Source organism: Mesocricetus auratus, unplaced genomic scaffold, assembly GCF_017639785.1.
Source record: "Mesocricetus auratus isolate SY011 unplaced genomic scaffold, BCM_Maur_2.0 Super-Scaffold_100014, whole genome shotgun sequence".
NCBI classification, from domain to species: Eukaryota; Metazoa; Chordata; class Mammalia; order Rodentia; family Cricetidae; genus Mesocricetus; species Mesocricetus auratus.
Window position 1 is genome coordinate 30,135,550 of NW_024429197.1, and position 16,153 is coordinate 30,151,702.

The 16,153-nt window shown below is 43.8% G+C and overlaps 2 protein-coding genes across 7 annotated transcripts in view; one reads left to right on the forward strand and one right to left on the reverse strand.

Moving 5' to 3' along the window:
- Positions 1–15,062, forward strand: part of Osbpl9 (oxysterol binding protein like 9) — a 129,234-nt gene extending 114,172 nt beyond the window's left edge. For 4 of the 5 annotated variants that reach the window (XM_013114891.3, XM_005072121.4, XM_005072122.4 and 1 more), the window contains 12 exons: positions 4,147–4,259; positions 4,362–4,480; positions 5,437–5,522; positions 8,564–8,735; positions 9,995–10,079; positions 10,567–10,677; positions 10,904–10,967; positions 11,054–11,194; positions 12,203–12,281; positions 13,450–13,541; positions 14,126–14,261; positions 14,389–15,062. In XM_013114891.3, coding sequence (XP_012970345.1) covers positions 4,147–4,259; positions 4,362–4,480; positions 5,437–5,522; positions 8,564–8,735; positions 9,995–10,079; positions 10,567–10,677; positions 10,904–10,967; positions 11,054–11,194; positions 12,203–12,281; positions 13,450–13,541; positions 14,126–14,261; positions 14,389–14,463 — 1,273 coding nt within the window. In that variant the 3' untranslated portion in view covers positions 14,464–15,062. The remainder of the gene's footprint in view (positions 1–4,146; positions 4,260–4,361; positions 4,481–5,436; positions 5,523–8,563; positions 8,736–9,994; positions 10,080–10,566; positions 10,678–10,903; positions 10,968–11,053; positions 11,195–12,202; positions 12,282–13,449; positions 13,542–14,125; positions 14,262–14,388) is intronic. The other variant, XM_013114893.3, reaches the window with a different exon arrangement.
- Positions 15,063–15,240: 178 nt separating this feature from the next.
- Nrdc (nardilysin convertase) overlaps positions 15,241–16,153 on the reverse strand; it is a 63,508-nt gene continuing 62,595 nt past the window's right edge. For both annotated transcript variants that reach the window (XM_040756982.1, XM_040756983.1), the window contains 2 exons: positions 15,853–15,942; positions 15,241–15,775 (listed from right to left, as the gene is read on the reverse strand). In XM_040756982.1, coding sequence (XP_040612916.1) covers positions 15,581–15,775; positions 15,853–15,942 — 285 coding nt within the window. In that variant the 3' untranslated portion in view covers positions 15,241–15,580. The remainder of the gene's footprint in view (positions 15,776–15,852; positions 15,943–16,153) is intronic.

Below are 16,153 nucleotides of genomic sequence, written 5' to 3' on the forward strand. Positions count from 1 at the left end.
CTAGGAACTCTGCAAGGGTGGTACGTGCTTTTGACCTCTGAGCCATCTCTCCAGCCCCAGATTTGATGTTTTCATATTATACCACAGTTCTCACATGGTCTTAGTGTTTTAATTTAATTTCATATTCTTGATTTGTGTGCTCTGACTCCTCTGTTTTATCTGTTTCTGGTATCTGCCTGCCCGTTGTTCCATTTTAATTGTAAGGCTTCCCCTGAGCTTCCTTCCTCATTATCCCCAGCTTATTGAGCTGTGTGTCTTTGCTAAACTCTGTGGAGTCTTTTAAGTTCTGTGTCTTAGGGTTCATCTAGGTAATTCTCTTTGGAGGACATGTGGGTTTGGGGGGATATATACTGCCTTGGCTATTCATTGTGTGAGTGTGTGTGTATGTGTGTGTGTGTGTGATGAAATCTGGGCATGTGACCTTTTTTCCTTGGTTGTGTGTCTGATGTGATATTCTAGGCTGCCTCTGTTGAGTGAAGTTTGGTTTTGTTTTGTTGTTGTCCACACCTAGGTAATTTCCTATGATGTATGAGGTGTTGATTTTGGATTGGAAGAACAGGGTGATTCTAGTTCAGTGTTAAGTAAGAATTGATGTAAATGGGACAAATGACTGAATCTTCTTGTGTTGCTGTGCAGGCTGCTCTACACAAAGCTATGCCTGGGAGTGTGGGGGAGTGTGGGTGGGGCAAGGGTCTTGGACAATTACTAGACTAGCTTGATGAACAGTCTGTGTGGCCAAAGCACAGCCTGAGGTCTGGGAATGGCACAGGTCAACAAAGTTCCAGTACTGTGTTGAATATTATGTCATAACTATTGAGAAACCATTAACAGTTTCCAAAAGAAATCTTTGCATTTGTAAAAATTTAGCATAATTTTACTCATGTTTGCCTAGGAATGAAGAAATAGATCACTCAACAAAAACATAGAGTCAAGTGGGAAGGGGAGTCTCATGTGCAACTATTAAACTACAGTAATGATGTGCCTTAGTTACTGCCATGCATAACATTATAGGGTTAGCAAATAACCATTTAGAAAAAAATTGCAAAGTAAAAGATTGATTTTCTTTTTTAAAGGTTCAGCTGTTGTTGTATAGTAAACACAACTTAACATCTTTTAAACATTAGCTGTTTTCTTTTTAATTTGTTGTCACATTGTGTGTGTGTGTGTGTCTGTCTGTCTGTCTGTCTGTGTCTGTGTGGGTCTATACCACAGTCAGATGTGGAAGACAGATTTTTCTCTCTTTACTGTGTGTCCTAGGATTGAATTCAGGTCATCAGGCTTGGTGACAAATGTCTATACCCACTGGGCCACCCACCACCCCAACATTAGCGGTCACTCTATAACAGGATTGAAGATCTTTTTCCAGTCAATAGATTCACCTGCCCATCTTCTGAAATCCTCCAAAATAACCCTTAGCATCACATGATGAACTGCTTACAGTGCCATCCAGAGTCTCTGGTCTAGTCGAAGGGTTAGTTACTCTTGACATGTTCATAATTAACTCCACCATAGGCATGTGTGTAAAACCAGCTGCACAATTCTGGCCCTTCTCGCTCTTCCCTCTTTTTTATTCCCTTCTCTCTTTTCTCAATACACAGTTCATGATCCTTTGATGATCTAAATGTAAGTACCATGTTCAGCCTGGCATTCTGGGCTCCTCTCCTCCCTCAGTCTTAAGACTCTACTTGGATAGTCTCAGCTTGGGTCTCAAGCTCATGGAGAATGTAGATAATGTCTATACTTTTGGCCAAACTAGGTTCTTTTTTTTTTTTTTTTTTTGACTGCGGTTGTTGATTTTTACTTGCTTTCTGTTTATAATGAGACTTTAAATACTCTATGTTGGATATGTTGGCTAGCATTGCATATTGTCTCATAATTGGGCCCCATGTTCTCTGTTGCCTGCCATCTGGGCTTTGAGCTACTACCTCCTGTTTTTGAACTCAGGTCAAGTTCTTGTCCTTATGAGTTTCTCTGTGTAACTCTGATGGAGGAGAGTTCCAGAGTCTGAGCCCTTTCATTATTGTTACTCAGCTCTTGGAACTGTGTAACTGTTACATGGTTAGGAACTCCCTGACTGTTACAGATTGCATAACTAGCCAGTGTAGTTCCATGTCTGTACATCAGATGAGAGTGTGTATGGGAAAGAACTTGTGCCAGATGTGCATTCAAAATAACTCCTCTGCTCTGCCATCTCTGGACGCCAGGCCTTCATTGACCTTTGTGTTCTCAGAATGGCCATGCTTCTCTGGGAGGGTTGTTATAAATACTTCATAAATTATACTAAGTAATTTTAGAACTTTAAACTGTTTCCCTGTGATCTTGGATGTACAAGATAAATGTTGTGTCTGATCTCATTCTTTGTTCTGAATGAGGTGAGCTGCGGAATGTCTGGAAACTAATCCTGTGCTTTTGACTAGTTCACGTGCCCATGCTGGTCTGCCGCAACCATGGGTAAAGAGAAAAGGCACAGCATAAATCACGGGCTTCAAGTTTTCAAAAATAAAACTTATGCTTTATAGGAGTGTTGAGGTTTGAAGATTGATTTGGTAAAGATCTGACATAAATTTAGTATAAAGCTGAGTTGGCTTAAAAGACTGATTCTGTTTTGATGATCTTTCATTGAGCCACACATATTACAAGAATTCTCATGCAGTTCTTTCATGTAAAAATAATTTGATTTCTTACCTGAGTCTTTCACTCATATCATTGCTTCTTAAAAGTTGTGAGGTACACTTTATAACCCTTATGATGTTTACTAAATAAGTTAGCAGCATGGCAGTAAGTAATTACCTAAGGAATTTTGCTAAATAGATACAATGTATCCTAGGCAAATATAATTAAACTAGAATACATGCATACACTGTTCTAAATTTTTAATATTTAAAATTTAATATCTAAGCAGGGCCCAGAGGATTTTTAGGCTACAGTGTTCTGTATGTGTCATTCTTAATTTGTCTTAGAAACCCAAAGGTGTAGAGCAATAGGGTGAAGCCTGAACTGCGTGCTTGGGGAGTGACCCTGTAGAAGCAGCACTTGGAAGAGTGTGCTGCTCTGGTGTTGGGTCTGGGGAGAGAAGTGTGCCGTGCAGGGCGGGAATGCTGGGCACTCTGCACCTGCTCAGTTCTTTTGTCAATAGCTTATGGAGTGTTTCCAAGGTAAAAAAAAGGCAACAGGGCAAACTTTAACTAGAGTGTACAGTGTTCACAAAGACGTGTAGAAAGATTGGTTATTCTGTAGCACTTTAAGTGTCTGCATTATGAGATACTTGGTTTATGTTTCTATACTTTACATAATTGCTTACCCTTATGATTATTTGTTTTTTGAGACAAGTTCTCACTGTGTAACCCTGGCTGGCCTGGAGTTCTCTGTGTAGACTCAACTGGCCTTGAGCTCACAGAGAATGGCTGGTCTCTGCCTCCTAAGTACAGGGATTAAAGGTGTGCCCCACCATACCCCACTTATTTAATTTATATACGAATTCTTGGGTAGATTTTGGTAATTTTTAGGGGAGGCTCTCTTTAGACCTTAAGCCTGCTCATAAAGTCAGTTGCCATAAATTTATTTGTAAAATTAATATAAAATGTTGTTAATTCAGATTTACTGTTTAAATAATGAGAAGAACTATTAATCTTCTATGGACTGCCTCAAGGATCTCTCAGAAAATAAAGACCTGAGACAAGAGATGAATTATGTTGTCATTTTGATTTTTTTCAAAGAGTCTCACTCTGTAACTCAGACTGGCCTCAAACTGAAAGCAGTTCTTCTGTCTCAGCATCTCAAATGCTGATGGTCATATGTGTGACTGCACAGCCCCCAGCCTGATTGCTGCCGTGTTTGAGGAAATTGCCAGTGACTGACACATCTCCATGTGCACAAAAACGTGAGAAAGTGAATCCAGGTTTCAGATTTGGACACAGAGGTAGAAATCACGCTGACTTGATCAAGACCTTCTGGTTGACCACATCCTGTGCACCAGCTCAGATCTCAGTGTAAAACGCAGATGGCTGCTTGTAGGAGGAGTCTGGCCGTGTCTGCCATCTGTCTGTGTATTGGTTTCAAGTACCTTGTGATCAACAGCTTTGTTCCCTGTTGCTCTCTTTAGCTATAAAAGCTGATCAGTTTCACTTTTTTTTTTTTTTAATTCAGTTCTTCAGGATCTGCCTCAGTCTTGACACACAGCAGCTCTGGAAATAGCCTAAAGCGCCCAGACACCACGGAATCACTGAATTCCTCCATGTCCAATGGCACAAGCGATGCTGGTGAGGGCTTCTGAGAACTTTCTTTTCTTAGAAATGTTTGCAGAACTGGTAGGGCACCATCTGCCAACCTATACCAGCCTAAGACGGCCTGCTCTGTTGTAGATCTTTTTGATTCCCATGACGACAGAGATGATGATGGGGAGGCGGGGTCAGTGGAGGAGCACAAGAGCGTTATCATGCACCTCTTATCACAAGTGAGGCTCGGAATGGACCTTACAAAGGTGAGAACCAAATCTGGCCTTCCCTCCTCGTCTTCCAGGTTCCACGTGGGTTGATTGGTGGGTGGGTATGCACAAAATGAGCATAGTGGTCCAGTGCGTGTTTTGCTTGTCTCCTCTTTTGTGTGTGTAGATAAGTAAACAAATCATTTCTGTGGATGAGTAAAATGTTACTTTTCAGAGACAATAGTGGTAGAATTGAGATTGGAGCAGGGCGTTGGTGGCGCACGCCTTTAATCCCAGCACTCGGGAGGCAGAGGCAGGCGGATCTCTGTGAGTTCGAGGCCAGCCTGGTCTACAGAGTGAGTTCCAGGACAGCCTCCAAAACAATACAGAGAAACCCTGTCTCGAAAAAACCAAAAAAAAAAAAAAAAAAGAATTGAGATTGATTTGCAGTGAATGAAGAAGTCCTTGCCAACCTCTGGCATGCAAATATTTATTTAAAGTTAAAGCATTGCAGTCTGATGGGAGCCGCATAATTTCCTGGCTAGTACCTGTCACACTCTGGTTTTGTGTTTCCGTCTACTGTACCCATGTTTGAGGGAGTAGTTGTCCTCCACCATCTTCATGTCTTAATTCTTCTGTGTTGCTTATGGCTTACTACGGCCTTACTGTCCTAAATTGTTTCTTAGCTCTGCCTTCTTCCTAGTTCTCAGAGCATATTTTCCTCAACTGGACCCCAGGACACTTAAATCTTGTGTGATGTTTGTCAACATTCCAGCTAAGACATAAGTGCTGCTGTGTCCCACATAGGGACGGCAGAGACTTGTGCAGAGGAATCACTGAGAACCCCCTCTGGGGTTCCACATCTGATGGGCAGGGCATCTTGGGAAAGGGGTTCGGTAAAACAAAGCTGGGAACCTGTGGTGGTATGACAGGGTGAATGAGTGCCTTTCCGGAGTGCAGAAATCTGTTTCTCCTGTAATTTGATATTCAGGAGTCATACATGTGTTTTACAGGTAGTTCTTCCGACGTTTATTCTTGAGAGAAGATCTCTGTTAGAAATGTATGCAGACTTCTTCGCACATCCGGACCTGTTTGTGAGGTACTTGGCTGAGTACAGTAGTTTGTAATCTTTACAGGTGTGACTCTTGGTAGCACAGCACAGCTGGACCCTCCACATACATCCTTTGAAGTATTTGCATAGAAGTTGACTGTCCAGAGGGTGTGCTGCTCAGGTCATGTGGTGGAGAGCGGGGGCCATCAAGTCAGCCACCTGGAAGCTCTTTAAAGCCATCTAGCTAACAGGTGGGCCCTGGAACTTAAAAGGCCAAGGCTATGACCTGATTTGAAATTCAGTTAATTTTGCTTAGCACACCTTTCTAAAGCTCCTGTCATTTGGCAGGTACCTTGTTATAACCTGAAGAGAGGAAAAGTTTGAAAGTCCAATTATTGACTGAATCACAAACTATCATGTAAAGCCTTCGGCCTGAGCTACACGCACAGGCAAAAAAATCACATCAGGGAGAGAGACAAAGGTGCATTGATGTCATTAGCAGCAGGGAACATTCTAGTACATGTTCTCTGACTGCATCCCTTGCTCTGGAGGAATCGAGGTTTCCTGAAGCCAGATGGATACACTGGCTAACCGCAGAGGGAGGAGGGAACAAGGTTTCAGAGAACCATCTAGCCAGTTCTCAAAGTGCACATATTTTAAATATCTCTGGTAGTGTTAAACTTAGTATATAATTAACAGATGAGGCCCATTGATAATGCTGTCAGAATCAGATGCTTAATGACAGTAACTTATTTATGGCAATTTAAAGTGTGTTTTCCTCAGAGGAATCACTTTAGAATTTTAAGAGTACAGCTAAAACATAATTCAGATAAAATGAAATACTAAAAATGCATAATTAATTCCAAAAAAAAGGAAGACTAAATAACGAATCCAGGACAAAAGGACTAGGTAGAAGACAAGCCTTCAGTGTCAGTTGATGTAGGTAGACCACACCCTCTTCAAAGTAGACAGCAGGTGTCAGACTGTATAAAAAAGCAAAATGTGCCCTTGTGCCCTTTGAAGGGGGAGGCTCTAAATATAGTAATACTGCTTGGTTAAAAGGAAGAGGCTAGCGTTGAAGGTATTGGTTGGTGGTGGAGTGCTTGTCTACCAAGTGTGAGATCCTAGCTTTGATCTCTAATATTGCAAACAATAAATGATACTATATTGCTCTGGGGGCTGGGGAAATTGCATAAGGACCTGGGTTCCGCACCCATATAAAACAGGGCTTGCTCACACATGCCTTAGCCCTTATGCTGTGGGGGCAGAGAAGGGAGGCTTGCTGACTGCTAGCCTATGGCCAGGTCTGCTTAGAGACTGGGTCTCAAGAGTGAGGCAGAGAGTACTAGAGCTGGACACCTGACATCCTTCTCTGGCCTCACATACCTGCACACTTGTCTATGTATCAACATACACATTTATCATGCACACGCATAAACACCCCCTCAAAAAGGGGGGGGGAACTACTGTGTGTTATAGTCAATGTTCTATTGCTGTGAAGAGACACCATGACCAAGGCAACTCTTATGAATTATTTAATTGGGGGCTTGCCAACAGTTTCAGAGGGCTATTATGTTATCATCATGGTGGGGAGTAAGATGGCAGGCAGGCGAGCAGAAATGGTCCTGGAGAAGAAGCTGAGAGCTTTACATTGAAATCTGCAAGCAGAGAGAGAGACATTGGGCATGGTGCGGGCTTTTGAAAGTTCTAACCCCACCCCCACTGACAAACCTTCTCCAACAAGGACATACCTCCTAATCCTTCCAAACAACTCATGACTGGGAACTAAACATTCAGATATGAGCCCATGGTGGGGCATTCTCATTCAGATCACCACATCATGTAAAACACTGAGCTCAGCAAAGTTGTTATAGCTGAATTAGTGTCAAAGGAGCAAAGAAGATAGATGTCTGTAGTCCCAGCATTCAGGAGGTAGAAGCAGTAGCATTACTGTAAGTTAGACACCAGCTAGCATACATAGTAAGCACTTGGGCTAAAGAATAAGATCCTGTCTTAAAATAAGCAAACAAGTTCAGAGACCGTTGGGGACAGTTTGTAATGATGAAAGAATGAATTTATCAAGAGACAGGCCTCAAGTATAGCCCAGTAGTCAGGTGACCCCGAGCATGTGTAAAGCCCTCACATGATGGCCAGTACCACCCACAACGAAACAAAACAAGAATAACCACAGGGAGAGATAAGCCAGCTAGTTCCTCTAGAGTTGACTGGAGAGTCATCCCAAGGAATCATAAGGGCTAGAGAGATGCTTGTTGGTTGAGAGTGTTGGCTGTTCTTCCAAAGGATCCAGGTTTGGTTCTCAGAACCCAGACATCTGTACTGACAGTAACCCAAGGGATCCAACACCCTCTTATGGCCCCTTCGCAGGCACCCGGCATGCGTGTGGTGTACACATACATGCAAGCAACGTACCAGTGTACACAAAACATAAAACAATAGTTTTTAAAAGAAAGCCAATAATCCCATAAAATATCTGTACTAGTTAAAAGCAATTTTAATCTTGTGGGGTTTTTTATCATAAAAGAATTAAGCCATCTGGGTGTGTTGGCACAAGCTGTCTATAATCCAGCTCTTAAAAGAACCTAAACAGGAGAATCAACTCAAATTCAAGGCCAGTATGGCTACAGATTAAGACCCTTTTTCAAAAATCAAGCAGTGATTACATAAGTGATTGGTAGTTTGGAATGTAGGAGGTCTCTCAGGCAGTGAAGCACCACACTTGCTTAAAGTCCTAGAATAAGCAAAGACTTGGCCCCAGAAACTAGCAGCAGAGTTTGCCTCAGGAGGATGTGGAGTATGCAGAGGGAGCTTGGGACTCTGGGAATGAGGGAAATACTCTGTGTTCCAATTGGGTAATGATGAACTAAGTGGATATAAGCATTTGCTAGAGTCTTCTGACCAAACACTAAGGCGAACAAATGAGTTATATATGTTGTGCCTCGGTGTCAAATTGGGTTCAGCATCCACAGTTTGTGTTCCATGTGACCCAAGGTAGATCATGCTGAGCATGTGACAACAGTGTGCCTCCTGCCAAAAAAGTAGAACATCATCTTTGTCCTTGTCTTTTCCAGCATTAGCGACCAGAAGGATCCCAGGGATCGAATGGTTCAGGTTGTGAAATGGTACCTCTCAGCCTTCCATGCAGGAAGGAGAGGATCAGTAGCCAAAAAGCCGTACAATCCTATTTTGGGTGAGATCTTTCAGTGTCACTGGACATTGCCGAATGATACTGAAGAGAATACAGTGAGTTCTCTCTCTCTCTCTCTCTCTCTCTCTCTCTCTCTCTCTCTCTCTCTCTCTCTCTCTCTCTCTCTCTCTCTCTCTCTCTCTCTCTCTTGCTCTCTCTGGCTCTGTGTGTGTTTCAAGTGTGTGTTACAAGTATGTGGTCAGAGGACAGCTCTCAGTAGGCAGTTTTGTGTGGGTCTTGGGGAGTGAACTCAGGTCCTCAGACTTGGCGAAGACACCTTGACTGGCTGAGCCTTCTGGGTGGTCCTGTGTTAATGGTTTTTAGTTATTTCACACTGTGTGAGATAATTTGAGATTCCCATTGTCAGGAGCAGGTAAAGGTAAAGGCAGCGATCTCAGATGCACACTGCAGACATGAGCATTTCCTATAAGTTGTGGGGAGGTGAGGAGTAGCATGACTTGAGGACAGTCAAATTCGAAGGCCTTGTAAACTGTAGTGTAAGTTTGTGACTTATTGGGTCTCTGTCTTGCTTTGAGAAAAGATCCTCATAATGATTTTATGGAAACTAAATTTTATCCAGAATGCTTTAAAAGGCAGTATTCTACGCCTTTAATCCCAGCACTCGGGAGGCAGAGGCAGGCGGATCTCTGAGCTTGAGGCTGGGCTGGACCGATAGCCTCCAAAACAATACAGAGAAACCCTATCTTGTAAAAACCAAAAAAAAAAAAAAAAAAAAAAGGCAGTATTCTAGAACAAAACAAAAAACGGCTGGTCCCTGCTCTACGGGCAAGGTAGAATTGATGGCAGTAAGAAGAGCATGGGAAGAGAGACGGCAGATGTGTCCTTGTGCCTGCGTAGCAGCAGCCCTGGGTGTCATTTTACTGTCAAAGGAAAGGTACCCAGCGCTCTATTTAGAGTTGTTCTGCTGACAGAGACCACCAACACAGAATGTAGGTCATGTAGCTATTAGGTGTGAAAAGGGAAAAGTCCCCAGTCCATAGAGCCTGGCCTATAATAATCCTGTGGAAAATGAGACCCCTATGCCTATTTCCAGGAAACACATTAATGTGTAGTCCTTACTAAAGGACTGCCTACTAGCTCAATCTCATTCACAAGGCTGCCTACGCCAGGACTGGCTTCATGGCCTGTCTCACAAAAGTCTAGTCAGGGAAACTACAAATCCTACCTGCAGTGCGGTTCAGTGCCATAATGGAAATGTGTGTGTCCAGGAGGGACCAGAGATGCTGCTTATTAGATTTTCCATCATCCTGTTTTATCCAAAAAGTTTTTAAATTGATGTTACATTTGCTTCCAGGAACTCGTTTCAGAAGGGCCGGTTCCCTGGGTTTCTAAGAACAGTGTAACATTTGTGGCTGAGCAAGTTTCCCATCATCCACCCAGTAAGTTACAGGTTTTTCCTGCAACCTTGAGTTGTAAACTGTCCTAAAGCCTGTCATCCAGTGTGTGACAGCCAGGTAAATGGCTGTCACTTGAGTGCTGTCCTTCCCGTTCCCTGAACTGGAAATTGACTTTGAGTTTGAGGTCAGCCTAGTCTACAGAATGAGTTCCAGGACAGGCTCCAAAGCCACACAGAGACCCTGTTTCAAAAGACCAAAAAGAAAAAAGAAAGAAAAAAGAGTGGCAGTATTGGTGGGGCCCGGATTCAGGGGCGGGAGAGCATAAGCATCTTTGCTGAACAAAGCAGATTTAACCCTTCTGGATTGGCCATGAGCCTGTGTTTGAGGGGGAGGGTGTCCTGCCCACTGGCTCTGGGTGTACTTGCTCTGGGGAAAGGGTGACGGGCACACACCTAGCGTAGCTTGAGGCTCTTCTCTGTGGGACCAGTCATTTGGAGCAGTGACTCATGAAAAACACTTTCTTTTGCAGTTTCAGCTTTTTATGCTGAGTGTTTTAACAAGAAGATACAATTCAATGCTCACATCTGGACTAAGTCAAAATTTCTTGGGATGTCGATTGGGGTACACAACATAGGTCAGGGTAAGTCTGTGATAGTGTGGATTCAAGCATGTGCTAGACATTCAAGGAAAATTGACCCCTGGAAGTAAGGCCAGGTATCATAATTTACACATAACCCTGAATTTGGAGATGAGAACAGGGGTGGGTGTGTACCCTAAAGTATCCCTAAAGAGATGGAGCTCTGTACCGGTAGCCAGGCAGCAGGCTGTGGCTGTCGCCCTAGCAGAGGCTGTCCTTCTCTCCGCAGGATGCGTCTCTTGTCTGGAGTATGATGAGCACTACATCCTCACATTCCCCAATGGCTATGGGAGGTAAGTAGACAGCCTTGCTATGCTTAAGCCATGCCCCTCCTCGCTCTCCCAACTGCCCTCTCACCTGAGAACCTTTGATTTTGTAGGTCTATCCTGACAGTGCCCTGGGTGGAATTAGGAGGAGAATGCAATATTAACTGCTCCAAAACGGGTTACAGTGCAAATATCGTCTTCCACACTAAGCCTTTCTATGGGGGCAAGAAGCACAGAATTACTGCAGAGATTTTGTAGGTATTTTGTTTTCCCACCTCGGTGTTCCACTTTTCTTAAGTACTTTTCTTTCTTGAACTTCTGTTAGAAACTAACAAGCTGACTTTGTAAGCATATCTGCATCTTTAAAAAAAAATCAGGTCAAGAGACCTACACCCTGAGCCCAGAACGGTTGGGGGTGGTGGGTGGAATCCCTCCCTGGGAAACTGTCAGGCTCCCTGTGCCATAGACTCCAACCTTCTTGCCTGGTTGGACCATAAAGTCAGGCTTTGTAAGCCCCAGTAAAGCGTCTTCACAGAGCCTCTCATTTCTGTTCCTTTGAGAGGGAAAACAGGAACCATCACACATAGATACCTGGTTCTTTTTATTCAACAGTTAGGACCTGGAAGGCAGCTATGTCTGAGAAACAGGGAGTTCGTGGACTCAGAAGCTGCTTGTAAAAGGACTCTGTCATTTTGTGCCCTGGGACTTTTTCTCTGTCCTGTTACAGTGTCCCAGTTGGTTAGTCAGTTTTCCAAGAGGATTTAATTTGAATAAACCAGCTGCCACCCTCCCTCCAAAGGGCAGAATGGGACCCTGGACAGAAAAGTTTACAACTGAAACAGAAGTGGCCAGGCCTAGTGGCACAGTTCACACTGTCATTCTGCTGCCTCACAAGACAGGTGATGTTATTAGCAGGCTGGTCAGAGGGAAGGCATAGTTAGGCCTGTTCCTAGGTTTTTGGGTTTTTGTTTGTTTGTTTTTAAATGTTTGGAGCATGGCCCTGAGCTTTGATGTAATTTATTGAAGACATGTCTGCGGGATTTGTGTTCAATCCATTGCTACAAACCACATGTCCTCTGCAGCACACTGTCTGAGGTAAGGAACAGCAGGAAAGACTATCTCACTGTGAAATGGGTCTGCTGCTCTAGCCTGACCTCACAGTTGCTTTCCCATGTTCTTCTGACCACTTTCCCATGTTCTTCTGACCACTTTGAGTAGCTTTCAACTTGCGACTAATATAAATTGTTTCTTTTCTGGTTTAGTTCTCCAAACGACAAGAAATCTTTCTGCTCAATTGAAGGAGAATGGAATGGCATCATGTATGCAAAATATGCAACAGGGGTAAGAACTGTATTTTGGCCTTTGTCTAAGCTGCATGGTGTGTAGCCTGCCCTTTGTGAGTGTTTCCTTCCTTCATCTGGAACTTTAACTGAGAGCGGCTGGCATCCCTTCTTGGTGAGCCTTCCCCCCTCCCTACTCACAGTCCTACAGTACAGATAACAGAATGGCCTTTACTTCTTTCTGTTCTCAAAACATGCAAGAATCATTTGAAGCAATGGTTGGCAGTCACCTAGTAAATGTTCAGTCTGTTGTCAAAAGGTTCGTAAGATGCAATGTGCTTAGTTAGGGTACTATTGCTGTGATGAAACACCATGACCAAAAGCAACTTGGGGAGGAAAGGGTTTATTTCACCCAGTTTCACATAACAGTTCATCATTTAAAGAAGAGAGTATAGGAACTCAAGCAGGGCAGGAACCTGGAGGCAGGAGCTGATGCAGAGGCCATGGAGGGATACTGCTTACTGGCTTGATCATCATGGCTTGCTCAGCCTGCTTTCTATAAGAAAGAACCCAGGACCATAATAGGTGGGATGGATGGCATCTGCCACAATGGGCTGGACCCTGCCACATCAATGAGTCAGAACATGTCCCAGACTTGCCTACAGCCTAGTCTTATAGTGGCAGATTCTCGGTTGGGGCTCCCTCCTCTCAGATGACGCACGCTAGCCTGTGTCAAGTTAGTATATTTAGCCAATACAAAGTACTAAACTAATTTGTGCTTTACACACTCAGGTCAGGTGTGTGACTAATAAAATTCATTGACTGGCTTTGCATCACATAAATAGGATAGCCCTGCCTTGAACTTGGGTTATATATGCACATTCAGTGTTTCTACTAAGCCAGATGTATAGATCAGCAGGGAGAGCGGGTGAACTGGAGTTTAGAGAGGATTTGCAACCCATCCTCATTGAGGTCGCTGAACATGAAGATTACTTGATAGAGGTGGTGTAGCGGCTCTGACATGTCATGAATACACAATCATGCTGAATGTGTCTGTTGAAATGAGCCATTAAACTTTAGAATTATTTTAGACTTAGGTTGCATATGAAACTCACTGTGCTGAGATATGTGGGGTTTGTGTGTTAAAGTCTCCTGGGAAGTTGACTCTGGGAAGTTGACTCTGTAGTAACACTGAATAATAAAGCATCATTCTACCTCTTGTCGTCTAGGAAAATGCCATCTTTGTAGATACCAAGAAGTTGCCTATAATCAAGAAGAAGGTGAGGAAGTTGGAAGATCAGAGCGAGTATGAGTCCCGCTGGTAAGGAGCCATGCTAGTAAGCTGCCATGGTGCATCCTGCTTGCCTAGGCCCGGGCCAGGTGGGTTGGGGGACAGCATTGGAACACAGTGCAGACTTTGTCAGTTCCCATATTCAAATTTGGTGACTTCTCTCTGCCTCTTTCCCTACAGCTGAAATAGCAGTGACATGAAGGAGCTGCTTGTGCCCTTAAGCCCCTGCAGTTGAAATCTTGACCCTTTTGAGATCACATTCTTAACCTGAGAGTTTCTTTGGAATGAAAATTATCAGATCCCCTCAGTTAACCCTTTCAGTTTATAGTAAAAGACACTCAAGCCCAAGAAATGAACTGACTGACTCCCTGGAGTTGTACAGAGCCAGAGAGGGAGTCTGTGGCAGGCCCCTAAATCTTAGCTCCTACTGTTGCCCTATCATGTCAAGCTGCCCCCCCTCTACTTCCATGGCTGACAACTAGCGTAGGCTCTGTACTGATCCTGGTTACTGTTAGCAGCTTAAGGGGGATTAGTCTACACTGCCGTGCTCAGCAGCCAGTCAGGGTCCTGTAGGCTTGCATTCTCCACCTCACAGCCTCCTTCCATCTCTTCAGCCTTTGGAAGGACGTCACTTTCAATTTAAAGATCAGAGACATTGATGCAGCAACCGAAGCAAAGCACAGGCTTGAAGAAAGACAAAGAGCAGAAGCCCGAGAAAGGAAGGAGAAGGAAATTCAGTGGGAGACGAGGGTGAGTCCTGCTCCTGTTTCCTCTATAGCTTCTTGAGCAGTAACTTGTTCATTTCCATCAGTTCAGCATGTGGGATGGGCGTGGAATAAAAATTGTACTATCTAACTAAACCCTCTTCCTTTTGCAGCTCTTCCATGAAGATGGAGAGTGCTGGGTGTATGATGAACCGTTACTGAAGCGTCTTGGTGCTGTGAAGCATTAGGCTCGCAACTCACTTCATACCTGGTGACCAGGGCAGTAGGCGTAACTAGGCAACAATCGATCTTCCTTCAGGAGAAGCTGTCACCCTTTCTTACTGCAGTGGTTCCTATCTCAGGGATACTGGACTTGACGACACAGACGAACAATTAAAGTGGAAAACGCTTCCCTTTTGTCCTCTGTGGCAGTAACAATTCTGGCTTCAGTCCTGAGCAAAACTTCAGGTTCTGAAACAAGATGTCTCTTCCTTTTCCAGATCCCATGCTGTGAAAAGCATTTACAGACAGACAGACCCAGGTCTTAGTGTCCTGTCCTCACATCTTTTCTCCTAGTTCATATAATCTTGGGGTCTAGATACACACACACACACGTACACCTGACAGTTTTTCCACCAGTAACCCACCTGTAAATACTGTTTCCTCAGAGTTGTTTTAGAAAGTTAGAGCAATGTATGAAAATCAAGTTTAGGAAATTTCATGGTTTCACCTATAATCTTTATTTTAGAATTGAACTATTATTAGATTGTATCTAAACCTGGATTAGTATAATTATATGCAGTGCTTCTTAAGGCTTCATAAAATAATTTTCCAACCTTTTTAAAAATATGTTTCTTTCATTGTTTATATGACTTAAACTTGGAAACCAATTTGGCAACCTTGGACTGAGGCAGATCCCTCCCCCTCCTCTCTGTAGCACACGGAGCTCAGCTTGAAACACGAGCAGGGCTCACACTCTTTTCCACCTCCCCCATGCCAAAAAAGCCACAGCAGATGGCTTGATCTGAAGGGAAATACAGAACTATGTTTATTTAAAAATACATTAAAAAACAAAACAGGGCAGTTTGATGCTATAACAAATTAGTTACATGTAGGCACACGAGAACTGGGTTCTCCTCAGAGGACACAGGCCAGACAAGCTGCTGACGTGTCTGGGTCATAAAGCTCATTGCCATCCATTGTAGTAACCCTGGGTTAGTCTTGCAGAGGAGAGAAAAGTAAAACAAATCCTAGGTTGCCATCGCAAAAATCCAACGGAAGCCCTAAGGCAGTAAGTAGTGTAACTCCATAAAATTCACACACGGTCTTTAAATACACGTTGCTTCAGGCCAATGAGACTGCAGTTTATTTGACTATTTTGTGGTAGGGGAAGAGGCTGAGTGTTGATGTGAAGGCCCTGATATCAGTAATGGGGATGGTAGAGTCTGCCAGGAGAGGAGAGGGTGGCAGGTAGGTCAGCTGCATCCCTTCACCAGAATTGGAGTCCTCACCAAAAGGGGCACCATCCTCTTCCAGTTCATGCTTCCCATATCCAACAACCTAGAAGAAGCCAAAAACTCAGGTGATTAGTTTGCCAGCTAGGTGTCAGTGACTCCAAATGCTTGGTGGGTACTCACATGAACACTGAGCATTTTACTTTCAGGTCCTCTGTGAGCCTTGAACCAGCTGACCAGGTCTGACTTAGAGAAAGACTTCAGCGCTTCAATCTTGCAGAGAAGACAGACAGACAGGAAAGAAGCAGGTGTAAGGGCATCGTCGTCCTTGGCAGGCACCTGTCCTGCTCCTCAGCATCTAAGTTTGACTTATGCAGCTTGTCTCAGCCTGCCCCCACCCTTCCACAAAAGAACCGAGATCCTGGGGGACCATCCTTTGTACTTCCTAGCAGCTGTCTCCATTAGCAAAGGTGCCAGAAACCCA